Source organism: Numenius arquata, chromosome 3 (assembly GCF_964106895.1).
Source record: "Numenius arquata chromosome 3, bNumArq3.hap1.1, whole genome shotgun sequence".
Lineage (NCBI taxonomy): Eukaryota > Metazoa > Chordata > Aves > Charadriiformes > Scolopacidae > Numenius > Numenius arquata.
This window is the reverse complement of record NC_133578.1, coordinates 29,398,473-29,425,975: the sequence shown is the minus strand read 5'-3', so window position 1 is coordinate 29,425,975 and position 27,503 is coordinate 29,398,473. Positions and strand designations below refer to the sequence as shown.

The window sequence follows — 27,503 nt, the reverse complement described above, 5'->3', positions numbered from 1 at the left end:
GGAAAGAGGTCCTCAGAATGGTTGTCTTTAGTCTGTTGCTTGATAACCTTCAGAAAAGAAATGTTGCTGGGTTGTGCAAAAGAGGAGAAGGTCATTGATCTGTCAAAAAGTCTGCAAAGCATGAGAGTAGTAGCTTAAAAGGTGGTGGTAAATAAACTAGAAAGAGATAGAGAGCAGCATGTGAGTCACCCCGGCTACAAGATGCACTTGTTCTTTCAAGTTTTGCATCCTGTCCGGTATGCCACCAAGTATAAGCTTTGGTTAACTGTTGCGAGAAACAAACTCCAGAGCAAAAGGTTTACTGTCAGCTTCATTGTGTGTATGAGGGGCAATTAGTTAAGACTCATTTGATTACTTTTGCTGCCATAGTAATGGAGGAGACCATCTCTCAAACATATGGGACCCAAACCCAGATCACAACTCCTATATTGGGCACGTCACCATGGGATTTATGTTTTCCTTTCACATTGTTTCTGGATAATACTGAAGTGTATGTTCGTATCTGCCTTAGCAAAGGTGTTTGAAAGGATTATTTAGTTCTCAGCATGCTAGAGATAGTTCCCTCTTCCCATTCTATGTTTTTGAAGGGTGCAGCTAACAATGAACTTTTTTGTTTTTAGGACTGATGCGTTGTGAAGGGTCATACTCCAGTGATTAGTTTCAAATATATATATATATATATCTCTCAATGTACACTTTCAAGTACTTCCATGCATTGAGAGAAGTTGGGAAAGGTGATTGGAACTGGATTAAATGTCCATGCTTGTGTTGTGGCACTCCGGTGTAATCAAAGCACAAGGCCCCTGCCCCTGGGGGTGTGTGCTTGCATGTGTGCATGGAAAGGGAACTGTGTATATAAAGAGGAAATACGAAATGATCCTTATTATTGTCAAATGATTAATCGAGTCACTTGTGCCAGTTAGTTTTGTAGCATATGTCTCCATTCTGTATGCTGTGCATATACAACTGTTTCAAGAATTTTAAGTGTGTTTTAAAATTTTTAGTAGTCTTTTGTCCTGCTTCTACAGCTAGATATATGCTAATGAAAGGCCTGGTTTATGCTGTTTACTGTTAGAGGTGTGATAGGGTGTTTTGTTTTGCCCTAGTGACTTAAAGTTGCTTTTCTAGATCCCCCTAGTGCCATATTGCTTGTCATTTTCTCAAGGTGCTTTTATACAGCAGGAAGTGAAGGCTTGTACCTTCACAAGCGGAAACTGCATCTTTCCTACAAAGTCTGTGTAGGCTCCCTCCTTGCAATCGTCTTCTTGCCATTTCGGGCCTTGGCAACAAGTAAGTTGATTGAGGTGGTAAACTGTACATTAGTCACATGCCTCTAATATATTACATATTTCCTGAATATCACCTCTATGTACATTCCTTTGCTTGGTATATAACACATATGAAACTGAACCGAGTAATGAATATACCACGTTCAAAAGAGTTTATTCCAGTGCTTCAGGATGGCCTTTCTGAATAAAAGCGGCTTTTTGCAGGCTAAGCTGGGTGTAGCAGAGTAGCTGCAGAATATGTGTACTGTTAATTTTATTTGAAGCTACTTTGGGGTGGAGCGTTTTTGGGGGATTTTTTTTTTCTTAAAGATCATTGCCAAAGACTCCATAGTGTTAGGAGATGAAAAAGTACATTATGATTGCATGGATTTGTTATTTTGTTGCACTGTAGAAGTCTATTTTAGGGAGAAAAAAACCCCAGCTCTTGATGAAATGACATTTCAGTCGTCCTGGCATGGATGGGAGTACTGCCTCTGACATTATTAATGGCTGCATTTACCTAAAATAAGTGCAGTAAGATAGAAAAAGCTCTGAAGAACCATGATGACCTCAGTAAGGACTGCGTATTGATGCTTGCAGAAGCTGTGAGCAGCTACAAGATCTGAAGACTGTTCATCAAGTGTGGTAAAGAAAGCATTTAAAAAAAAAAAAAGCTTTCTGGCACACCTGATGAAATTAAAATTTTGCAGAGCAAGGACAGTTGTCAGCATTTTTGTAAGCAAAGGTACTTGAAGTAAAACCTCTGCAATCAAATGGGTTAATCATCATTCAACTTGATTCCTGAAAGCAAGTGATCTAATCTGATGCTTAACCTTTTCTAACTTGTAGCTCCTAATCACTTTCTGGTAGATGAGTCGAGTTTTGTTTAACAGGTTTAAATGTGGTGGCAGTCGAATTCCCCCCTCCCCCCCCCCAATAATTTCTTTTCATGGTTTCCAAAGACCTGTGACTACTGATTGAAAACTGTTGTGCTAGTGGATTTGGCTTAGTGGATGCTACCTGAACCACAGGTTTAGTGGCTACATCTGTCCACTAACTTATTGAGCAGTAATAATATCTATTTTATTCTGACTGACTTTGGCCTTTTTGATATTTTCCTTAGACAATCTGCTTCATCTTGATTCATCATCATTCCAGGATAGTGGTGTCCTTGGGGCTCTCTCTTAACATTGATATGGTACAGAAGATTTAAAATCAGGTATTGTTCTGGGTCCCTCTTTCCTGCCAAAATGAAACACAATCTAGAACTGAATGCATTTTTTTTCTTATGTAATTTATCTTATTATTTTGGTTCTTTCAGCTGATGTTCACAAGGAATAGAGTCACGTGATGTATGAAGGCAAACACATACACTTCTCTGAGGTTGACAATAAGCCCTTGTGCTCATATAGCCCCAAACTGTGCAAGCAGAGGCGACTTAACGGCTACGCCTTCTGTATCAGACACGTTCTGGAGGACAAGACTGCCCCCTTCAAGCAATGTGAATATGTGGCCAAGTATAACAGCCAACGCTGCACCAACCCCATCCCCAAATCTGAGGACCGTAGGTGAGTTGTGGTTACCCGTCTGCAAAGTGGGAAGTGGCTGGGACAGGCATGAGTTTTCTTTTAAGACGCTGCCTGGTTTCAGGATGAGGGAGGAACTGGCCTGAGTGGGTTGAATTCCAGGATGTTCCTTTGAGGGTTTTGTTTTAAGACCAGTAAACTTTATTTTCTGTGAGTCAAGTACTCAGAAAGGGGGTGGTAACATACTCCCAAGGAAGTGTACAGGAGAGTTCACTGCTTTTCTCAAATTCACTATAAACTGTGGATCAAACCTGCTACACAATACCTGCTGTTCGAATTAATTTGCTTTGTCACTCACAGTACATGCTCTTAAAAAGGCCTGCTTGTTTGGCCAGCCGTGCCAAAAGCACACTTCCATCTACTTTTTCAGGACAAACAGCTGAAAATGCGTATCTTCTGGGCTTAGGGAGCAGTAACACGTAGTGATGGATCCAGAATTACAATTCAGTGTTTGTGATTTGGTACTGATCTGTAGCACTGTATTACTGGAATAAGATAAATATTACTTGATAACAGATGAGCCAGCTGAGAAAGCACCGTCCACTCCCTTTCTTCTTTGCTTCCCCCCTCTCTCTCCCCTTCCCCAAATGAAGATGCCCAGGGTGCCCGGGTATTAAATGCCTTGCAAGAGATAATGCTTGAAATTGTTGGAGAGCTGGGAATTCAAACCAGATTTTGTGAATGTAGCCCATACTGTAAACACAAGGACATTCTTCCCTGTTCTTTAAGACTTCCAGAACACCAGCCTCATCAGTGTAGCCTGGGATGAAATAGCAGAATTTGCCTGATCTTGGCTGCCAGGTGTATATGACTTCAATTTTTCGGAGTCATTATTGTAGGTTTTGCCAGTAACACAGTATTAAAGTAATGTGTGTGTTGACTATCTGAGGTTTGTTCTGTTAGAAACAATTTTTTTAACCTAAAATATAAACAAAATATGCTAAAAAAAGAATTAAACGACTGTTCACTGACCTTTCACATTATTAGCTGCCATTCAGTAACCTTTTGCATTATTAGCAGTGTTCCCACTGTGCCCTACATATAACTTCCTGCTCTGCTCACAGCTCCCTCTCTTGTCTGAAACAACAGTTGGACTGTGCTCTAAATTAACTTGCACTTCACCTGCCATTTCAGTTGAGGAGACTGATGAAGTGAGAAAAAAACACGAATGTTTGTCAAAAGCTGTAGGGCAAATGCTCAAATGGCACAAGATGAATAACTTCAAGCTGTAATTTGACAGTCGGTGACTGTTTCTTTGCTACTGTACAACTGAGGCTCTTTGAAAATAAGCTCACAGAAACGATCGTGGAAATTGTTAGTGCAAATGGTATGCTGTAATTTCAGATGCAAGAGCTGACTGAGCCAGGGTTGCTGTTTGCCAGGGGTCATACTTAAAAACAATAGAAATAATAGTACTTAATGACACTTTTTTAGGTCTCATATGTTCCCATGGAATTTGAGATTTTTCTTTACACCTTGAATTGAGTTCACACTTTGTTCTTTTTGATTTTTCTCAAGTTAAAGTGAAGTGTGGTCATGACATCTGGTGTATGTTATATTAGAATAATTCAATTGCATGTCGAGTGTCACATTACAGTACTTGAAGAGGACAGCAGGTGTCTGAAGGAGAAAATAAACTTTTAATTTCAAATGAGAGGATGTGATAGTTTGAAAGAATATTTTAAAAAACTCCTTCTCAGGGCAGAGTTTAATTTTAACAATAAAATTTAATGAATGCTAGTGATAAGACTGCCTGCTCTAAACTTTTTTTTTGGCAGGCAAACCTGTATCTGTTTCTTAGGAGACTTTTTTCACACTCCGTTTGATATAAAGATGTTTGCTATGTCTGAGTTCTTCACTCGTAGCTTTTAATTTTCTGTGTACAAAATTACTGTCAGATGGTCATTTTGTCACAGTTTTAGACATGTAACTGTACATGATCAGAAGCAGGCTGTATGGTGTTCTGACAGCTATCTTATATAATTTTAAAGATAAAATGTCTTAAGAGGATGCATGCATTATATGCCAAAATCTTCATAGTCTGTCCACAGATAATCAAAAAAAATTATCACTTGACCCCAGACAAATGAGGTGCTACCAGCCACAAAGATATTTAATATGCTGCCATATCATTAGATTTCTTATTAACCATTAACACTCTATGAATTAAATCTATTAATAGTGCATGACTTCATTGCCTTATTTGAAGACTAGTTTCTCTATTCACTATCTTTTTTTTTTTTTTTAAAGAATGTATACAGGATGATACAGGCATGGGTTCTGTATCTGTGTTTACTCTGAATACACGTCTCCTAATTCTTTCTTATCCAAATACACACATAGATAATGAAGTTCAACTTAAAAGTTAAGTATACTGTTATTACAATTTAGCTGGGTTAAACACCGTTTTATCTCTAATTCTCCTCTTTCAAGAGAATCTTTAAATATTTTGTTAATATGCAAGGTGTTCTCCAGTTTATTTGCATCTTCCTTTAAATAAGTGGCAGAACTTGATACCAATCTGGGATGTACTGGGAAGCAGAATGCAGTTGTAGGTGGAAAACCTCACTGTTTGGATTCTTACCCGCCCAGTGTTGTGGGAAGCTGTCCAGCTGAAGCTTTCAGAGCCCATCATCTTTTGTGTGCTTCATGTTACGACAGTTTTAATGGATATCAACCTACCACTTTTACCGTATATGCTGACTGTATATATTATCTAATATAGTTAGCTGAGAATATCCCACAGGCAGATTATAGAAATGACAAGTTGTGCCACTAAGTCAGGTACATCAGAATTGGCTCTTGTAGGGCCAGCTTGACCCTAATGGGTTTCATGTTCAGAGCCATGTGAAAGGGACTGTGCTACTTGCAACTGCTGTTCCAATCTTCCCAGTAACTGTCTTCCATGGAGCATGAACTACTAACGCCTTCCCTAGCATTACATCTGATCCAAAGAGTTTATTGTCTTAACTCAGCTGGTTATAGGCTGGTTCCTGCAGAGTCAGTTAACGTCTGCACCAGGCTCTGCAGCAACCCGTAAAGTCAGAGCCAGTTTGGGCCAGGACCAACTGAAAAGCCAACTTGGAACCTGAGGGATGGGGAAGTGGGTGTGCGTGCCCACCTGGCTCTGCATGGAACCAGCTAGAGCCTGGCAAGGCCAAGACTGAGTTGGTGCTAATAAATTACGCCTAGCCAAAACTGCCTGCATGTAGTCTTCTCTACCCAGAGAAGACTTAAGTGCTCCCCCCCAGCTTCTTCTTGCTGCTTTTAGTCCAGTGGCCAAGGTATATTTGCTTGTGTTATGTTGGAAGACAGAGTTGATAGAGCCTAAAGCACAGAGCCAAGTCAGTGTGTATTAGAGTCTGCAAGTGCATGTGATCGCTATTTTCTTTAAGTTGTAGCCTGGCATCTTTGGGTTTGTGTCTAGAGGTGATGCCTGTGTAAGATATTGTTGGCTTTCAGTGATGCAGTATGGTCAGTTGTAAGAGCCAAAGCTTTATTCTCTGCCATATAAAAATGATGCTTTTAGAGTTAAACGAACAAGTAAAACCCTTAATAGCCTAAAAATGAGAGAAAGTTAGCAAGTTTATTACCTTTTCATAGATTTATTCACTTTTTCTTTGTTGTGCTTTCTCTTTGGTTTTCACAATGAAAACAGACTAGCCAGTTTTTATCTTCTTGATCCTGAACAAACACAAGGTGGCAATAATTAAGTTCTGAGCTATATAAAGTAAGCATTCACATTGAGCAAAACTCTTTTTTTAATTGGAATAAGAGGGGGAAAAATTGTGTTTGTTTTGTCTGTTTATTGTTTTTTCTTCTCTCATACTAAAAGTGCTGTTCTAACTGATCTCATTAGTCTTGTTCAAACAAAATATTTAAAAAGTACTTAACTATGGGAATGGTGCTGTTGACTTTAAGGGAAGCTTTATTGAGTCCTCATGTTATAATTTTATTTTTAGAAGTGCATCTCTCAGAATGAATTTATAGTATTCCAATGTATTCTAATAAGGACTCCACATGTCGCTGGCTTTCAGCTTGCCTCATTTAGATTTATTTATTACTTACAACTTAATGTAATGAAGAAATTATTTAAACAATAGTAAGTAGCAGTACTTTTTCAGCCTTTTCTGATTTGTGAATCCTTATGGGTGTGGATCTCTTGAGAAACTACATGTATGGAGATCGTTTAGGAGCATACATGAATTTGCTTTTTCTTTTTTACCTTTTATGGACCCTTTAGGAGCAGTTCACACATTGCTGCTTTAGCGGTGGAACAGCAACTTGAAAGTCACTAAACTGAAGCGTTAAACTTTTTGAGGGGTTTGGTTTGGGCTTTTCTGTTATTTTCTCCTCATGAAGATCAGTAATAATTTAATTTTAACCTATTTGTTCAACAAAACTTACTACTCTCAGATTCATAATGGTCAGATTTTATACCTTCATGGTATATTTCCTTGTCTTGTCCTTATATCCATGAATGGCTTCATGGATGTTACCTTAGCTTGTTCATTACTACCTTTATGTAGACATCACTTTTTCCTCACATCTTTGTTTTCATCTATAAGCTGCAGGTTATAGAGGGGTTCCTGCAAGGGCAGAAGTCTGATTGCTGGTGGCACTCTACAGAGGCAGGAGGGCCTGCCTGTGTGAAACAGGCAAAGGATCAGATCCTGGTTCCTACCTTTCTCTCACCTGCTTGTTTTAATCAGACAAAAATTAATTATTTCCCTCTTAGTATGTTATCTGTGGCTGTGAAGTGTGACTCTTTTTCTTTTAATTTTCTCCTTTTAATTTTCATGACAAACTTTCAAAGACTTTTTTCCTTTTTTTTGTCTTTTTTTTTTTGTCTTTTTTGTTTAATAACATGACTTTAAAAGCTTTTTTTATATTAGGAGATCTTAAATTCTATGTTTGTGGATTGTATGTGTACATATTCCTGGCAAAGTGTAAACATTTTCTAGCAGCAGAGAATTTCTTTTAAACTAGATTTTTGTTTGAAGAACATGCAGCTAATCCTCTGGCTACAAAATTCATCATGTTAAACTACTAAAACAGAACTTAAATATTTATGCTACTTGTTCATTAAGTGCAAGTAGTGACCCTTCTTAGCAGGTATCTCTAGTGAGGTTGTCTATATAAGAATCTGCCCCTTACTACAGTGGAATTCATAATAATAATGTGTGTGTTGATGAAAATGTTAACTACTTCCAGGGAAAGAACTGCCGAATGAGAGGAAGTAGTCTTCATTGTACTTTTTCTTGGGAGCTTCTGAAATGATCAGAGTTAATGGCTTGAGTTCTTACTGGTTTATGTATCAGACAGTCCATTTGTTTTGTTTGCATTGTTTTGTGACTATTTACCCTATTAGAGAGTAAATATTTTGAATGGTTGTGTGTGAATCTCCTATGAATAATTAATGAAGACTTTTATATTTTAAGATTACAAATTACAGGTTGGAACACCACAGTTATCTGTGGTATTAGAAACAGTTGTCTACACTTCTTATAAAACCTCTTGTGTTTCAATATAAATTTGCATGAGATGGGGGTGTGTGGATTTCCCTTTAGTGATGTCTGTTTTCTTCAGACTTTACTTAAAAGAGTTGAGTTAATAACTGACTGCTTTTACTTTTCAAAGGTACTGCAACAGCCACCTGCAGGTACTTGGCTTTATACCGAAAAAGGAGAGGAAGAAAAAGAATGATCCCATAGAGGAGGTAAAGGTCAGGCATCAGATGGATGCTATGGCCTTCAGTCTGACAGTGCCCACCCTGGCCTTGAAGATGCCCAATGGACTGGATGGGATGTCCCTCTCCCCTCCAGGGGCTAGGCTTCCTCTCCACTACCTGGAAGCAGAATTAGAAGACCCCTTTGCTTTCAACGAGGAGGATGATGACCTAAAGAAAGGGGCAACAGTGAGGAAAAAGTTGCAGAGCAAGTTGGCTCAAAACCGGCAGCGCCAGAGAGAGACAGAGATTTTAAAAGTTCGCCAAGAGCACTTTAGCCCCCTTCCTGCACCTTTGCAGCAGCAGCCTCTGCAGCAGCAGCACTCCCATCTGCCACCTTCATCAGCTTCGTTAAAGCCGACAGGGCTACCGCAGGGCATAGTCTGCAAGTCACCTCAACCTCCGAACACCAGCCTACCAATGCAGGGAGTGGCACCCACCACACACACTATAGCACAAGCCCGGCAGTTGTCTAACAAGAGACCTCTGCCTCTCCTGCCACCCGCTAGGGCTCCTGTCACAGACCCTCCAAGGACTGATCGGGTCCTCATGAAAGCCACAGCCTTCTCTCCGCACTCATCCTGCATGAGCCGGCTACAGAGACTGGTGAAACTGTGCACTCGAAAACAGCAGCTGGACGCTGATCTGTTTCCACATTTAGGTGGGTAAAATAATGGATAGACTGCCTGCTTGTTTTTTAACGTGAAACCAAAAGACAAAAGGGGAATGTCTTCCTAGCTCTGTCCTGCATTCATGTGTGGTCCTTACAAAATAACCCTGAACTAGGTAATCTCCTGGTATTTTCTTCAGCCCTGTTCTCTATTGAAGGGAAAGCCTGGACCCATCACATACGGTTTATGGCAATTTGAAGTGTAAAAAGCATCGCTTGGATGATACAGACATCATACAGAAGGTTTGCAACTTGAGTAGTAAAGGTGGCTGTACCTACCTGAGTGGACAAGGTTAGATTGAATGTTAAATATGTGACAAGTGCACATTACAAAAGGAGTGCAAGTAGAAGTTTGGAAATCTGGCCCATCGTTTTGTGCAGAACCATATTTCCAGTTGACTGGGAAAATTGGAACATATTGAGTGGGCCTATTCTGGGCTTGTACAGAATGTAGATGAACAAAAGCAAAAGATTACAGCAGGAAGGCAGCACCATTACAGAAGGTAATTGGAGGGGTGGAGTCTTGTCCTTATACCAGTGCAGGAATGGTCTCTTCCTTACTTATTATCTAGAAACCGTAATAATCAATTGCTGCTTGTGAAAATGTAAGTAGATATATCCAACTGGCTGCTATGGCAGTAGTGCTCTATAAAGCTTTAAAAGGGCAGCTGACTTTGTGGCTTATTTGTCTAATTATGAATACAGACCTAGGTACACCTAGCTGTCCTCATTACCTCTCTCACCCTCCAAAGTTACCTTACTTTTCCACTTCGTTTTAGATTGTACTTTTCTAACAAGTGAAATACTGACAGGGAAAAGGGAAACAGAAGTCAGTGGGTAATATTAGAGCAGGAATGCCATTTATGACATTTAAAAAAAAAACAAACTGAAAGACTTCAAATAAATTTGGACGTTCTTCATATAACATCTTATTTAATTGCAAACATCTGTAATTTTTGCTATTTTAATTAACCTTTTTTTAATTTGCTGTTAAGATATGCCCTTTGGCACTCATGGGATAGCTTGACTATTTGTTCAGAAGATAATTAGCATCCGATAGCATGTCTCCAAAGGACGTTGTTCTTCAGAAAACCGCTTTGATGGTCCTGCATATCATGCAGGTCTTTTGAGTAATGGCAACTCCAGAGGCACTTCTGAGTGTCAGAGACCCCAATAGCTTAGAAAGTGACCTGCGTTTTGAAAGGCTGTAGGAAGATCACTTTCTGTGTTTAATGTTTTACAGTCTCAAGTGGTGTATGCACTGAAGAGAATATATTTTTCTGAAAAACAGGCATAGTAAAAAAACTGATTAGACCCATAAATGTACAGTTATGCAGATGCATAACTGTATGTATATGCAATCTGAACATTTTATATTTGGCAAAGTAATGGAATTCATATACTAATTATGTGAGAGTGGAAAGTATATATGCTATTTGTTCATAATATGCCTTAATATTAAAGGCCACTTATGCTATTTCAGAGAATTTCAGGATTTCTCTTATGATAGAGTAGCACTAGAGATGACTGCACAGAATCTTTAAAAAGATGCAGCCAGTTTTATGTGTACCTGCATATGTGTATGTAATCAGATATTAATGTAACTGGAGTCTTCAGTGTGAGTATAGCTGAATCTGGATTAGATTATATTCCTTCATTTATGCAGTGCCCATTAGAAGCAAAACAACGCAACCTCTGATTTTATTTTTAAACTTTGCATAAATAATTTGTTACGTGGTATCAACTGTGGACAGTTGGTTTTTCATTCTTTTATGGAAAGGGAAAGAGTTAAAAAAAACACATTTAAGTTGAAAGTATAATTCTGGCATTTTGTCAAATGTAAGATATCTTAATTTAGTTCAAATGCATGTCTTAAAAATAGGAACCAATAATAGAATTTGCAGGATGCTGAAGTTCCTGAAAAATAGGGTTTCTGATATTTCTGGTTTGTCTTAAAGTGCTGCTTATAAACGATGGAGACGCTCCTGATGACTGTATTCCAAGTGTGTGTGTCTAACTCTGAAAGTAGGTGACCAAGTACTGATGCATTTCCCAAATTCAAAGCGTCTGACTTCAGAATAATCTCAGATGTAGTAATTTAGTTTTAGTTTATTTTTAGCAAAAATAAAGTGTTCCTTAACTCTACCCCAACTGCTGCTGCATTTTCAAGGAGCACACAAGAAAGTGAAAAAGTATTAATGCTGGCTTGTAAATGCAGCTATGGGATTTTATCCCACCTGCTGCAAGGAACTGGCAAGAATTCCACTGCATGTGAGAGAGAGAGAAGGAAAAACTGCAAAAGATAAAGCTCCAGATAAAACGTTATACCTGAGAACTTATTGGACTCTGTCCCTGGCTGTCCTGTTCAACAGTTGTCTTTAGCTTGGCAAACTAAGGCTGCTGGTGCACACAATAAGTTGATCCTACCGCATCATCATTAAGCGAAAGGATGCTGCTTAGTAAAAGTGCAGGAGTATTTGCATCTCTCTCTTTAGCTCTCATTTCATGCTAATGTATGCATTTGGCAGGCGATTAGAGACTGAGCAGAGGAACATCCTGTGTAGCTGTGTATCTGTCTCTGTCCCTGCCACTCTGTCTTAAGGTTTTCCTATTCTCCCTGTGTCTTGGCACAGAGCAGGGGTCAGAGCATAAACAGAAATGAAAGTGGCCTATTTAGATCATATAGTATTAAAAATTGCCAGGCAGTCAGTTCTTCATGGCAGGGACTTCTCTCTTACCTTTCCTCTGAAGATTCCATGTGCTTGGTATGAAAGCTTGTGTTATTTTTCTGTGGGCAAGAAAGCTGTTGATTCTTCTGTCACTGCTTATGAATAAAGAAGCCAGTAAGGATTTGAATAAAATCAGCGCGTGCTATTTGTACACTGTAATGGAGCAGTTATAGTAACTTTTCCTGTGTAATTGCGAATGTTATATAATTTAATCAAACTTAATTATGCTCGTGACTATACTACACATTTATCTTTTGTGCCATGGGTTGCTCAGAGAGTTATATGGGGTGGATACACTATTCATCCAGCTTTCATGTTTTCAATTCCCTTAGGGCTGGATTGGTCTGAAGACAGTGGAGAAGAGTTGGAGGATTCAGAGCAAACCTCCCCTTACCAGGTTGCGTGGTCTATCCGAGAAACCCTCGGCTATGAGAGACATGAGTGAGTATGATTCTTAAGTATTCATGCTGGCCTTGATGGAATAAATCATGTAAATGACTTCTCTTCAAGTGGAGTCGGTGGAACCTAAGCACTCGTTCAAGTGCTTTGCTGAAACAAAGGATTGTTTGAACTCGTTTGTTTGTAAGAGCTATGAAACAGCTTGTCACCTTCTGTCCCATTTTCCACCTAGCTTAGAGACCTTTGTGCAGTCTGCTATCAGAAGGATGCATCAGGAAAGAACTTAATTAAATTTAGGCAAATAAGCTTAAGTTTAGTGGGTTTTATTTATGAACTTGTGTGCCTTGCTGAGTAGAGGTATTTCCTGAATGAGAACCAGATGAAGGGATTTGCTATTGGTTTCTTGTCCCTCCTACTATTTGTGAATAACTTTGTAAATTTGCTACATTTTAATCATTAATCATTATGGCAATTGTCCAGGATTATTTATGTGATTTTATTTTTTTTTTTTTTTTTTTAAGGACGTGGCATTTCTTTTCATAATTAACTGTTGAATAAATCTCTCTCATTGAGAGCATTGAAAGGAAGTGATGTGATTGAAGGGATAAGCAGAGCAGGTTTTAGCTGCTAGTGCAAAAAGTCTTACAGTGTTCTTCATATACAGCTAAGTCATAAATCTGAACTTAACAGTAGGGTATGATAAATGTCTATTAATATGAATTTTCAGGTGCAAAGTTAAAGCAAAGCATCCCAAGCATGCTATTGTAATGAAACTGAAGCATATTGATAACGAAAGGAAATTGGGGTCTCAGTAAAGTTAGATAGTAGTTTCTATAATGTGATTGTCTTTCGCTATGCAACTGGACTTTTTGATACTACAACTCTCTACCGTTTGTATAATTTTTAAATATCCCAGTTAGATTATTGATGTTAATGAAACATTTTTGTGCTGTTACGTGGAAATTCTGAAATTTACCAGAACTTCTTACCATCTCTAAAGATTGTCATAGAGTCATTTAGATGTTGTAGAATCATCAGGTTGGAAAAGACCTTTGAGATCATTGAGTCCAGTTGTAGGGTGAGCAACAAAGCTGTATCTCTGTCATCAGGACAGATTGAGGATACTAAGTACTGAGAACCTTCAGTGAATCAAAGCTTAGTAGCAGTGTTTTTTAAAAGAAAGGCTTTTTTTTGTTATGAATGACCATTGTTTTTTAGGGCATCAGTAGTCAGAGAGAGAGTAAGCTTTCACAAACATCAGTTTTAACTTAAAAGGCAACTTTTAAATAAACTGTCTTGGGAAAACATGAACAGACTTTCAGGGTTTTAAATCATACATAATTTTCAAAGCAGATATATCTATTAAATAAATTCTCTTACACTGTTCTCTCTTTGACATTTGATCTGGTTCTTTCATAGATCCCCATCTTTTGACATCTTATAAAGGTCATCTCTCTGTATTTTGTCTTCTATTTGTCTTAACTTCCTTTGGATTCTTCCTACTCTTTTCACATAGTGAGGGAAAATAATACCTTGTCTTGACATCTTCTGTTCCATTCTAGCATTTTATGCACTTGAATTAAACACTGTCTTAACTAATCATGATGGATACATTTTTGTATGGTACTGGCTGCTTTTGTACTTCTGTCAGCTTGCCCAGTGTTAACTCCTCAACAACTTTCCTAATTTTGTTTATGTATAAACATTGGTAAATATGCTTGATGTCAGCCTTCTAAAACTCTAATTCCTATTCTGCAAGCTTCTGCAGAGGTTTTTATTACCTGAAATGTTTCACTTCGATACTTTTGCAATGTGGTCTCTCTGCTGCTGAAGATGAATCAGTTCAGACTATTTCTTAGGTGATTTGATTTGTCAAAATGACTCTGTCTTGCTGATCTGGTGATGTACACTGGTGACTCCTAACTCAGTCAGCCAATGACTTGTTAAGGCTCTGAATTTTGGAGGTTGCTTTAACCAGAATACCAATGCAGATTGTTTCCAAAACCTTGAATGCTGAAAAGACATATCTAAACCTATGGGAATTTATTTACTGTTTTCCATAGTAAAATTAAAGGTATTTTTTTCCCTGTTCATTTGTGTCTGACCTTGCGGTCCCTGTGTGAAACGGATAACTCTCCACCAGCTACCTCCATCCTGACCTTTTCCATTTGACTCTATGGAAGACAGTGGGAGGGATGCTTCTCACAGCAGATCTGTAAAAGAAAGCGATCAGTTAATTTCTGCATTACTGGACAGCTTTTTCCCAGCATTTCTGGTTGTGTGATTGTGGGAGTATCCTCTAACTTTCTGTTGAGCTTCTTGTGTGATACCCTAGCTGCTCTTAAATTCTAAAAAATTCACCAGATTGGCTTAAAATTAATGTCTTAACAGTAATACATTTTTGAGTTCATTTGCCTTCTGGCCTTTTAATTTGTAAAATTCATATTGTTACAGTCATCTGTGGAAACACAGGCCAAATGTTTGCTTTTATTATTCTGTCCTTTGATTTTGAAAAATCATGTTCCTGTGGTCGCAGGGTTCCAGGATGCAGCACTTGGAGGCAAATAGTCATGCAGGAGTTGGCACCAGCCACAGTGCAAGGAGGGCGGCTGGCAGGGAAGGCTGCTGGGGTGGGAGGAATTCCTTGTGGGAGCAGAGATTTGGAGGCAAAGCAGGGGCTGTTCCCTCAACGCAGATCAGTGAAGCTCCCCCCCAGATAATTTGATTACTGCATCTTGTAGTTTAGAAAGTACTGGAAAACAAATGACTTGAAAACAAAGTAGTTTTTCACTTCCTACACTGAAATATAGATAAAAGTGAGCGTTTCAAGTAGCGATTTTGAAAAGGGAGTATGAGGATTCGAGTCCCTTCTCATACCAGCTCACTCAAAGGAGCAAATATCAACACTATTGTCAAAGTTGGTTTTAATAACTCCCAATAACTTGAAGAACTAAAAGGAAGAAAGGAAGGTTCTTCAAATCCCTCCTTACAGAGGGTTTTTGAAGTACAGTTGCTGGTGTGTTTCAGAGCAGAGATCATGTTCTCCTGGTTCCCTGATGGTGCCTTTTGCTCTTCCTTTCTGCTGCTTTGTGTTGCCTTTGTTTTCTTCATGAACACTCGACAGTAATTCCCAGATGTTTACACATGAGAATCTTAAAGGGAAACATTGGGAAGAAGCATTTTGGATTATCAAGTAGTTTGCATGCACTTTCAGAAATCTTTTAAAAAATGAAATGCCACATATTCAGTTGAACTTCAGAAGTTATATATGCAGCTTAAGAAAATAAACTAAATAGAAGTTGGTAAACTTGTTTATGAAAGGAAAACAATACAAGTACCTTTCAGTTTCAGTACTTGCCTAGAAGGGGAAAAAAAAAAAAAAGAGGTATTATTGTGATATTTTTAGGTTTCTTTGAATTTATAAATATGTTTTGGTTAATCTTACTGGACTGTAAACAGTATTATTAAAAAAAATTCTGAATAAGCTTTTAGAAACTGTTTTCCTCAAAATTAAGTCCTTGTCCATTGCAGGCATGATTTCTTTATATGTCTTCTATGTAAGTCTTCATCTACTTTTTTAAAATGATCTCATAAACTGCAGTACAAAATATTTTAACATGTGATGACTTTGTTCTGTCTGTTTCAATGCGAGGGAAGTAAAAAGTCTCAAATATAGAGGCATTTGCATTTAAAAACACTCTTTCCACCCAAAGGAAACACTTTCTTTCCCCTAAGGAATATTCCTGTTTTTTCTTAAAGTTAATTTGTAACCATATTTAAAATTAAATTAGTATGTCTGCAATTTTGTTCGAAAATCTTGGCCCAGAGCAGTAATGAAATATCTAAGACCTTAGACCTCCCTATATCTAACTGATCCCATCCATGTGTTCCTGTTTTCTATTAATTCATTGGGAAAAGGAAAATCCATATTAAATAGCACACAATTAAATTTTTCTAAACAGTTAGTTTTTCCCAGTAGACATTCTTTTCTAATGGATCTTAAAAGTGTATTTTCTTTTCATTTTTAATATGAAAATATTTTAAACATTATGTATGTTAAATATTTTTAACAGGTTGTATGTGCTGCTAAGTATTTAATTGCAGAGGTTAATTATTTGTAATTTGTGCTTCTAGAAAATAATCTGTAATCTGTTTTAACAAACAAAATACATAGTATGGTTGATTTTACATAAAACTTTTTAAAAAAAGAAGTGCATTTGTGTCAAGGCAGTGTTTGCTCCTGTGGAGTTTTGTGGGCAGCCTTAGTGGAGATAGATGCAATCTCTTAAATTTAGCCTGCGTGTAAATGGAATAAGATTTTCCAGAAAGGAAAGTAGGTCTTAGTCATACTGTCTTTCAGGGACAGCTATTCTGCCTGCATTTCTGGATCTTACTTTATTTAGTAAATATCATGGCCAGTATTTCACATCTCTTCTATCGTCAGATAATTGTGGTCCACTTTGCTGTGTGCAGGTTTGGATGTCAGCTCATTCGGTCTTGCTGGCCAAGCTCTGCAGTCTGAACCTTGGGAGCTTTTGATTTGCTTCATTTGTTTGGACTTTTTTCTTCCCCTGCCCTTCCTTTGTTTTACAGGTAGAAAAGTTAGCAAAAAGTTTCTCTGTTCTATAAGGAAAAGCTTAAAGGAAAAACTGAACAAAGTCTGCTTTGCTTAGATTCAGTGCGCGCTCTTTGTTGCTCCACGAACAAAAAAAAAATAATTCTGCAAACTAGTGCTTGTGGAGGACGTCTGGGTAGCTTCATGAACCTTGTTGTTTTAACAAGTCCCAGCGATGATTTTATTATGCCTCATGATTTTTACTTTATTTAACTGAATGTGTTGACATGGTTTGATGGTCTTGTTGATATGTGCCTGGACATTCAGAAAGTCAAGATAAATGGGAAAAAACTTTCTTAAGCAAACAAAGAATTGGGTCAGTCCTTCATCTGGTCATTGCTTAGCCCTGATCTGATTTTTTTCCTTCAGTGCCCTTGGGCTTAAATGTGAATTTTTCTCCATGGCTGTACTGTAACTCAACTTTAACTCTGCAGCAAGCGGAAAGCAGTATCAACTGCTAGCTGTGTGAGTGCGCATTTTGGTTTAGGAAGGAAACACCACCTGGCAGAGTAAGAGGAATTGGAAAAGGTCAGCAGTTTTGGTACTTGTTAGAATTTGACCATCTTCTCGAGCATGACCTTTCTTCAATAAATTTCCACAACATAGTTCCCCACCCCTGTCTTCTCCATTAATTGTGCTTTGATTTAAGAGTTTGTCTCATTTGCTGAGACATTTACAGTAAATAAAGGTTAACAGTATAGATTGTTTTTGAACAGCAGGCTCCAGACATTTAAATGTGTCAGAATGGATGATAAATTGATGTAATCTCTAATAATGACATACTAAGAAGGGTAAGTACCTTTAGAATTCCAAAGAGATCCTGCACTTACCATTTCACCAGCATCCCTGCCTGATTTCAGCCTTTGGATGTTTGTGGGGCTAGAAGATGGATGCCAACTTAAAAATTCTATTAAAATGACAAATTGTTTTCCTTGGAAAAAAAAAAATTTACTTAAAGCCCATTTGTTTTTATTTTCCCTTCTTCAGGTCCGATGATGACAATGCAGATGACAGGAGTTCCAGGGTGACCAGACTTTGCACTTACTTTCAGCAGAAATACAAGCACCTCTGCCGCCTGGAGCGGGCAGAATCTCGTCAGAAGAAATGCCGGCATACACTCCGGAAAGCCTTGCTGCAGGCGGCCAGCAGAGAGCCGGAGCGTGCTGGGCAACTGATACAAGAACTCCGAAGAGCTACGTGTGCTCATACCAGGTTAGCCTTCCCCTGTGACTGCAGTAACCTGGGGTCTAGACAGGGTGGAGATGGGCAGAGTATCCATCAGCTGAAGTGCTGAACTCTGGAACTGGTAGGCATGCACAAGGACGAAAAACCATGACACATAAATGCCTGTTCTACTCAGTGGAGTAGAGTAAACACGGCATACAGTGTTTGCCGTGAAGACAAGCATTCTCCAGCTTTGTGTTTTAAAATGTGGATTGTTTGTTCAGCAGTATCTGGGCCCAATTTCTTAAATGTCACAAAAGAAGTTAGTGGCCTGCTAAAATTTATGCTTATTAATTAATCTATGTATTTTGACTGCCTTCAAATATCTGGTACTTTACTTAAGCCCAGTTCTTTAGAAGGTGTGCCGTCTGGTCTTTAGTTCACTCCTTCAATTCAGATTTCGTTTTTCAGACAGCTTTTTTTGAAAGTCTCTTTCCTCTTAATTTTCTTCCCAGCAAATCAAACTTAAGCTTGTGCTTTTTGTTAGATTTAACTCAATCTAACATTAAATGAAACTTGGCAACAAAATAAATATCTTCTAACAACTCTGAAGGTTACCTTCAGTGGGAATTCTTTCTGGATAATGTCAACATCCCTCCAGCTCTCAGCATACTGAGAATTGGTTGATTCATATTTGTGCAGAAACAGAGTAAGTCTGAACCCTGGCGTTATGTCTGGGGTATCAGCACCATCCTTTTGCAGTTGTGGTTTAGTTTTACAGGATGTGTGACTGGGGGTAGGGGGGACTAACATGAGAGGCAGGCTGGAGTAGGGTATTAAGCATATATTCTGGACTATGGGATGCTTTTGTTTCTGAACAGTGGGCTGTGGTTCATGACAGTTGAAGGGTTTATTGTTGAGGAAATGATGCTGAAGAGCTGCTCAGAAGTGTAATGTACATTAGCAGTTTACAGAACTGGGTAAATGTCTCAGCAAAACCTTGCCAGAACTGTCAAGCTCTTGCTAATTTTTTTCATTACACTTGCCTTTATTACGCGAAAAAAGATTGTGTTGTTTTGGTAGACTGGCAGAGCCAGGTACGCCTGTCATCGCTGCTCTGGTTAATATAGGTAACCACAGAGTCTTTTCAGTTAGAAATTTTTCACAGGAGTGATATTGCTAACTAAAACTTTGCTCAGTCAAAGTGCAGTTGATGACAGAAATGGCTGAAGGAAAACAGTCAGGCTACAGCCAGCCTTTTGTCAACCTAGAAAACAACGTGTAGAGTGGCCCTGGAATCGCCAGCTTTATCTACATGAAGGTGATAAATGCCTCGAGAGCAGCCTGACACCGAGCGAGCTGTGTAATGCTTGCAGTACTCATCCACACTGCTGCCTGGTCTGCTTGCAGCTCAGGCTCAAAACATTGAGGCTGTGCTGAGGAAGCACTTGGCTCCGGGCACCTGCTGGTGGATTGGGCTGTAGCACGTTGATGGAGAGCTTTTACCCATGTTGAGCACGCTCAGGCTCTGCCACTCCAGAGCTCAGTCTAAGTTTGTCTGAGCACATGCTTGCATGTAAGCTCTGGGGATGCTCGGCATGTTTTGATTTATGAACAGGCTTGGAAGTGCGTTTGACTGCCCATGTAGATGTGCCCAATACATTGTATTCTAAAGACTGACTTCATTTTAAGGGTCACCTGTGTTGACACTCACCTACTGCTGTCCTTGGCTCTGTTGCAGCGTGTTGTAATATTTACATGGTAGTAGCACACAGCACCTCTCATTACAATTAAGCCCAGTGAAATAAACGATAATCCTGTTACTTCAGTCACACCTTCACCTGTCATTGACATCTATTCTGTATCCCCGTGTAGAGTGTGGCAGTAGTGTGCACCCATCTGGATCATGACACACACACGTGTGTTATTTTTCATCCACTGTGCCGCATTCAGTGCAAGAGATGTGTGTAGGTAACCACCCGAGACTGGGGTTTTGTTTCTAAACTCTTTTATGTTTTGTTTTGTTTTGTTTTTTCAGCACAAGCCAAGCGAGGCAGAGAGATGCAGAACCAACAACCTGTAGTGGGACTTCAAAGGGAGAACAGTGCACTAACAAGGCCCTTCCATTCACCAGGCATTGTTTTCAGCGTATCCTCTTAGCTCTGTTTGGGACTTGCATTCAGGCATGGAAGCTGTTCTGTTTTAGGGGTTTTTGCTTGTTTGTTAGATTTTTTGCATTGACAAATATGTTTTCACAAAGAAATACCTATTTGTTAGGGTATCGTCAACTACTTTACTTTTTAATTTGTCTGTGTTATTTGAGTCTGTAGACCATGAAGATTAGTAGTTTGCCACTGGTATCACAGTCATATTGGTTTGCTTTGTAAGCTGTATTTAGTGGGTGCAAGAAGCCTTTGCAAAAATGATTATTTTTCACCAATGACTTGGTAGAAACCACATGACTTTCAGCCTCAGGGCTTTCATACAGTTCTTGGTAGGTTCCAATAGACTAACCACCTATGAAGGTTTTATGGGAACAAGTTTTTACCCATAGTGTAAAAAGATGGCTTACACTAACTAGAAAGATGGAAATCTGACACTTTGCATTGTTTAAAGAAGCAGAATAGAAGGAGTCACAGGATCCAAATTCTAGATGAGGAAGAATTCCCAGTGCTGGGGATTTCAAGCAAAGCCTGAAAAGGATTTTAAGAGTAAATGCATGAAGGTCGCAGAAAGGAAGGAGCACATTAGGTTTGAGGTTTGATTCTGAAGGCCATAAACAGGCAGACTTCTGACATAGAATACTTAAGAATTCTGCAGACTTTGTCTTTTTTGTTTTTAGCTGAAGAATTGTTGGCACTTTTGTTGGAGTGACTCCGTTTGTTGGAGGTTTTGGTTTTGGTATTTTAAGTGGCTAGAGCTTATGTGTTCCAGTTGCTATCAGACTGCAGCACCTTTTCAATATTTTTGGTTTGCAGGTGCCTTATTTTTCTTGGTTTATTTTTGCAGGCCCCTTAAAAGTAGTCTGCAGACCAGTTCAAAACCTCTCTATGAGAGACTACTGTGGTGTGCGGATGAGTTTGGGATTTGCCTCATGATTCTGGTTTTCTTCTATTTTTTTAAAGTTTGAGTTGCTTGTTGGCGCTCATAGAGCGGTGAACTCAAGACCAGTGATTTTGCATTTGTGCCCTCTGCACTTTCTTCTCAATGGAAACAGTCTCTCCTAAAACGAGCAGAATCTTGGTTCTGACCCATCTGTCCAAGTCTGTCATGTGGACTGTTCTGCAGGTTTTCTATTTCCTTTGTCCTTTCTTTTGTGTTTTAACATTTTCTGAACATACATCGTGATGTTGAGGTCTGAGAACTGTTCAAGATGGGAGTGCTTCTAATGTTTGAAAAAACACAATGAAATATCTGTTTGATTTGCCCTAAGTCTGGAAACATTTTCACTCCTGCAGGGGATTTTTCTGAAGGAAATCTCAGCAAGCTTACGTTTGGATTTACTTGACCTTTCTGTCTGATTGCACATCTTTTTTTCAGAGGAGCAGGAAGGATCTTGAAACTTCTTTGTGCTCTAAAGATAAATGCCAAGAATGTACCTTAAAAGATTGAATTAAGAAATACTCTTTCTTTAATGTTTCAGTATGGATTGTCATTAGTCTGTAAGGAAATAGTCCTGTTGACTACATTGTTCCAACTGCTACTATTGATCTATTGATTAAGACTCCAGGAAAAGGCTTCTTTTTGCTAAGAACTCATTAGTGAAATGGCTGCTTCCATAAAACTATCTCAATATATAATAAAGTCATTAGAGATTCTGCATGAATGCCGTTTTTGACTTTAAAAGTTGGGTTTAAGCCTTACTTAGCTTTGAACTTGAATAAGAAAGTTGAGGTACTCATTAAAAATAGCATCTGTGGACAGATAGTGTTGAAGGCTCTGATCTTCATCAGATTGATAAATCAAAGGGCGTTCCTCCATCATTGTTTTGTGTGTTATTCCTGATGCAGAAATGTACAGATATCTTATTGAACCGTTCTCAGCAGCTCTTCTCAAGTTGCACAGCCAAGTTTGCAGATGGTCAACAGTGCTCTGTGCCAGTTTTTGACATTACACATCAGACACCTCTGTGTGAAGAACATGCCAAAAAAATGGTAAGTACAAACCCCAAACTGTAATTATTTGTGTATTGAGATGATCAGGAGTTTTAATGCTAGTCTTTCTATGAACTCTTGCTTGACAACTAGCAAGTTTACAAATTTAAGAGCTTGTTTCCTTTTATTTTTCTTAAGAGGGTAAAACATGCCAAACATTCTGAATTATATAAAGTATGTTGTGAAAATCTTTTACATAATTTTGAGGATACAGTAAAGGGTGCATGAGAATTTCCTTCACTGGAAGAAATTTGGTTGCTCTCTTGAATCAAGAAAGAGAAAATCTTTGTGAGAGATCCTGTGGTCATTTTATTTGGGGTAACTCCTGGTCCTTGCATCTAAATATAGTATGTGTGTGGTATGGTAAGAACACTGCATCTCAAACAGTCTCAGTGCGTGGGGCCCAAAATATTTTCTAGAGGAAGTGTAGATAGCAGTTACAAGCATACAAATAATGGTTTTGCTACTTTATTTACCTTTTGATGACTATTAGAATTTATCTTTAACGTCCTTCAGGGATCTGTGGATCCCAGAGGAAAAGCAGTGGCCTACTACAAGTTGAGAGAATGCAAAAATTAAGATAATGTCCTCTGCTCTCCTTTATGCCTTCCATCTTCCAGAACAAAACTTCTAGGATAATTCACAAACCCACTTTTGTCTTGCCCTCCTTAAAGGCATTAGGCGTAAAACTGCATTTTTTTTGTTGTTGTTCTGTTGTTGGGTTGTTGTGGGTTTATTGTTACTGTTTTTCTCCAGCCTTTCCAATACTTGTGAATTATGGAGTTTCCTGGATTAAAATGTGAGGGTCTGCGCTACAGAGATTTGTATGGGATTTTCCCCCTCTCCCAAGCAATCTTCAGTGTGTGTCTCAAGGTTTACTTCTGTAGCTTATACAATCATCTGTCATTCTCAGTATGATGGCAACTGAAAACTGATGATGGTTTGATTTATTTTTTAATTGTTTGATGATTGCTCTTCAAAAGCAATGAGGCCTTAGTTGTTTACCCACATCCTTACCCTAGACCTACAGTATTAATTCCGTTTTCTCAGAGTTGTCATTCTTTTATGGCAGTGGGCACTTGAGGATGCTGGGTTCAGCTGCTGCACGCTATCCCCATTATCACCACTTCACAACAGTTTTCTTTCTTTAATACTTACAGGAATGTTGCCAAAGGATATGGTCTTGCACTGATTTAGTTAGGGTTTGCTATGATGATTTTTAAAGTGACACTGCACAGTCTCCTATTAAGCATACCTCATAATTTGGTCTATGTATTTTTGCTATTGGGGTCAATGAGGAAGGAAACAGCTTAATTTTCATAACCTTGCCTGGGTGTAAGTTAGCAGTCTCTCTTGCATTACATGTGAATGTCTGCGGAATGACCAGGAAAAAAAGCAAGGAAAGTAATACTTGTTCTTAATATGGTCCCATTGCTATTTTCTTATTCCCAAAGGACAATTTCTTGAGAGGGGACAGTTCCCGTAAAGTTCAGCACCAGCAGCAGAGGAAACCCAGGAAAAAAACGAAGCCACCTGCACTTACCAAAAAACACAAGAAGAAGAGAAGGCGAGGCCCACGCCGGCCCCAGAAACCCATTCCTCCTGCAGTGCCCCAAGGGAACCTCACCATGCCTGCCAGTGTCTCACTGCCAGTAGAGATGCCCCACATACGGTCAGTAGTAGCCCTGCCCCAGTTTGCTCACTGCTAGTTTGAACGTTATCAATGAGCACTGTAGAAAGGTGTGGAGTTGCTGTGCTCATCAGCATCTGGAGTGGGGCTAGAAAATGCATCTCCATGTGACTGTTGAAAAAAAACTTGAGCAGGTCATTTTAGATTTGAGCAGTTATTGAGTTTGATGGATAAAATGTCTTGTTCCTGATGCCCCATCTTATGTATTGAATCAACAGCCTAAGTGTAAGCCTCCTAAAGAAACATCCTAAAAGCATTTATTTCCTAGGTGATGAGGGGGGAGATGGAAACACACATTATAGGTGGATATGTGTTTGTAGTTGTCATTTGGAGGAATCCGAGTTGGACACTGGGAACTAATGGTACTTTTTGTCCAGGAGCCCCTCCACACCAGAGCTGAGTGCCGATGAGCTGCCTGATGATATCGCCAATGAAATCACAGACATTCCACATGACTTGGAATTAAATCAGGAGGACTTCTCTGATGTTCTGCCGCGGCTGCCCGATGACTTGCAAGATTTTGATTTCTTTGAAGGTACCATTTTATTTTATTTTATTTTATGCTAACATGAACACAGTCAGTGAACTGAAGTGAGTGTTTCTAGAATGCATTTTGAGGGGTTGCTTGCTTTCCTACAGAGGTAATAAATTCTAAACAAGGAAGTGTGCATTTGCTCAGTTGTTTGTGAGCTCTGAAGTAAAGCAGACTTTAGAAGACTCGTGTGTGTAGTTCTCTGCTTGCTCTTATAATTACTGCTCTGAAAATCCTAATTGGTTTAGTATTTTAATAATTCATTTTACATTTTTACTGCCTGTCAGTGTTGCAGTTTAATCAAGCGTGTTCTCAGTAATGGCATCTTTCTGCCATTGAGTGGGGCTGGATTCACAGTCAATGTTGGCTTTTGATAAGAGAGTGAGAATAAAATCTTTAAATACATTTTTGAAACTAGCTTTTGATCAGAACTGTGCCTGAATTTCTGGATTCTAAAGCTTTGTATCTATCACATATAACAAAGAAATCAGAACAGCCCAGAGTTGCAGTATGTGATTTCTTTGGTCATTTTCTGATATGTCGTGACATCAGACTGTTCGAGTTGAAATTAAGCTAAATTACACTGACTGTAAAAATTTTAGGTCCAGGCTGTAATGTGGTAAGTAGAAGGGAGTTTATGGAATATTTCTGTTATTGCAGCATTGCAGAAAATCTTACTTAAGCATTTTTATTTTAGGTCTAGTAAGTTTGGGAGGCATCTTGTATTGTAGTATGTGGAAGAGGAGGGCAGAGAGAGGGAGATCCATTGAAGAGGAAGGCGTAATCTCTCATTTTTCTTCCCTTGCTTACCTAGTGAACACTGAATGAAATTATGAAATTCTCTGTGTATTGCAAGCCGTTCTGGAAGGTTATTGTACAGTGCAGCTCTGTACCAAACTATCTGTACATCTGCATCCTTAAAGTGCCGGTGCCAGGCTCACCTGAGAGGAGCACACTAACTTCTGGTGTCCCTGTTTCTGCAGGTAAAAATGGAGATCTCCTTCCGACTACAGAAGAGGCTGAAGAACTGGAACGGGCCCTACAGGCTGTAACTTCTCTTGAGTGCCTGAGTACCATTGGAGTACTTACACAGACAGATGGTGTGCCAGTTCAGGAGCTGTCAGATAGAGGGATAGGGGTGTTCTCTACAGGTGCTGGAGCTCCAGGAATGCAGTCTTTGAGTCGAGAGGTTAACACGGATCTGGGGGAGCTGTTGAATGGGCGTATAGTACATGATAATTTCTCCGGTCTGGAGCTGGATGAGAACTTGCTCCGTTCTGCTACCTTGTCCAACCCACCTACGCCCCTGGCAGGGCAGATCCAGGGGCAATTCTCAGCCCCAGCCAACGTCGGCCTTACTTCTGCCACTCTGATAAGCCAGAGTGGCCTTGGGGAGAGAGCCTTCCCAGGACAGTTTCATGGACTTCATGATGGCAGCCATGCCTCCCAGAGGCCCCACCCTGCCCAGCTGCTGAGCAAGGCAGATGACCTGATCACCTCACGACAGCAATACAGCAGTGACCATTCACACTCCTCACCCCATGGAAGCCATTATGATAGTGAGCATGTGCCGTCTCCCTACAGTGATCATATCACATCCCCTCACACCACATCCTTTTCTGGTGATAACTTGGCAGCTACCTTCTCAGCAGAGATGCCCATGATGGCACAGCACTTGCTCCCAACTCAGCTGGATGTGCCACTTAGTGGGGTGGTCAACCCCAGAACTCACTGGGGAAATCTTCCTGTCAATCTTGGGGACCCCTCTCCGTTTAGCAACCTTCTTGGTGCAGATGGACACCTCCTGTCCACGTCCCTGTCCACACCACCTACCACCTCGCACTCAGAGACCACACAGCCTGCCTTCGCCACTGTGACCCCCAACAGCTCCAGTGTGCTTCCGGGGTTACCGCAGACCAGTTTTAGTGGCATGGGTCCTGCCTCCGCTGAACTCATGGCCTCCACCTCCCCTAAACAACAGCTCCCTCAGTTCAGCGCAGCCTTCGGGCACCAGCTGAGCTCCCACAGTGGCATCCCCAAGGACCTGCAGCCCAGCCACAGCTCCATAGCTCCTCCCACGGGCTTCGCAGTGACCGGTGCCACCGCTACCAGTACCAATAACGCATCTGCGCCCTTCACCACCTCCAGCTGAGCTTGTCTGCCTGGCTCTGTGCAGGTAGATGGGGGACCTGTGTTTTCTATCTTTCCTTTTTTCCTTTTTCTTTATTTTTTTTCCTGTCCTTCCTTCCCTTTTTTTTTAATAAAGGGGTTCAGAAGAAAACCCCTGCTTCAGTACTGACCAGGGTTAGCCCTCTGTGAACCTTGCTGTAGCGTTCACATGTGCTTGTTACGCACCGGTGCTCATTTATTGCAGGCAGGTTCAGCGTTCCCCAATAATTCCTTAAGGATACAGCACAGTTACTGGATGTAATTGATCTTAGCAGTAAGACCTAGAAATGGGAAGATACCTCAGATTACTGATGCATGTTACTGTTTCCTAGGGTTTGGATCAGTGCTTGCCATCCCATTAGCATCTGGTAGAAAGTTTTCCAGTGGGCAGAAGTCTCTTGATTTTTATTTTTTTATTATTATTATTATTATTTACTTTTTTTCCAGAGGTAGCATCTGGCATGGAAAACTTGGCTGCACGCATTGATTTGAGAATGGTGCACTGAAGTCCTAAATCAAGATCATGGTTCAAGGATGAGTTTGGCAGTTTCTTAAAATAGTCTCTTGATCTCTGTGTGCGTGTGTTTGGGGTGCAGGGAGCAGCAGTTCCTTTTCTTCTTTTGGTGAAGAAGTGGGAGTTGTCCCCTTCCAGAACTGGTCACTGTTCTTACTGCATGCTGATTTTTGTTTTTTTATGATGATGATTTTTAATTCATTGAGCAGCAAGGGGATCAGTTGACTGGTTGCCCAGAAATCTGAAGGCTGATACAAAGTTAGCCCAGGGGAAAAAAGAAAGAAA

General features: G+C 39.7%; 1 protein-coding gene across 1 annotated transcript in view; it reads left to right on the top strand.

The window, feature by feature from the left end:
* INO80D (INO80 complex subunit D) overlaps window positions 1–26,687 on the top strand; it is a 33,850-nt gene extending 7,163 nt beyond the window's left edge. Inside the window, exons 3-12 of the mRNA XM_074145054.1 lie at window positions 2,392–2,487; window positions 2,590–2,836; window positions 8,495–9,243; window positions 12,314–12,422; window positions 17,983–18,207; window positions 20,198–20,307; window positions 22,180–22,313; window positions 23,768–23,985; window positions 24,381–24,538; window positions 25,519–26,687. Of these exons, the coding sequence (XP_074001155.1) occupies window positions 2,619–2,836; window positions 8,495–9,243; window positions 12,314–12,422; window positions 17,983–18,207; window positions 20,198–20,307; window positions 22,180–22,313; window positions 23,768–23,985; window positions 24,381–24,538; window positions 25,519–26,687 (3,090 nt within the window). The 5' untranslated portion in view covers window positions 2,392–2,487; window positions 2,590–2,618. The remainder of the gene's footprint in view (window positions 1–2,391; window positions 2,488–2,589; window positions 2,837–8,494; window positions 9,244–12,313; window positions 12,423–17,982; window positions 18,208–20,197; window positions 20,308–22,179; window positions 22,314–23,767; window positions 23,986–24,380; window positions 24,539–25,518) is intronic.
* Window positions 26,688–27,503: the final 816 nt, after the last annotated feature.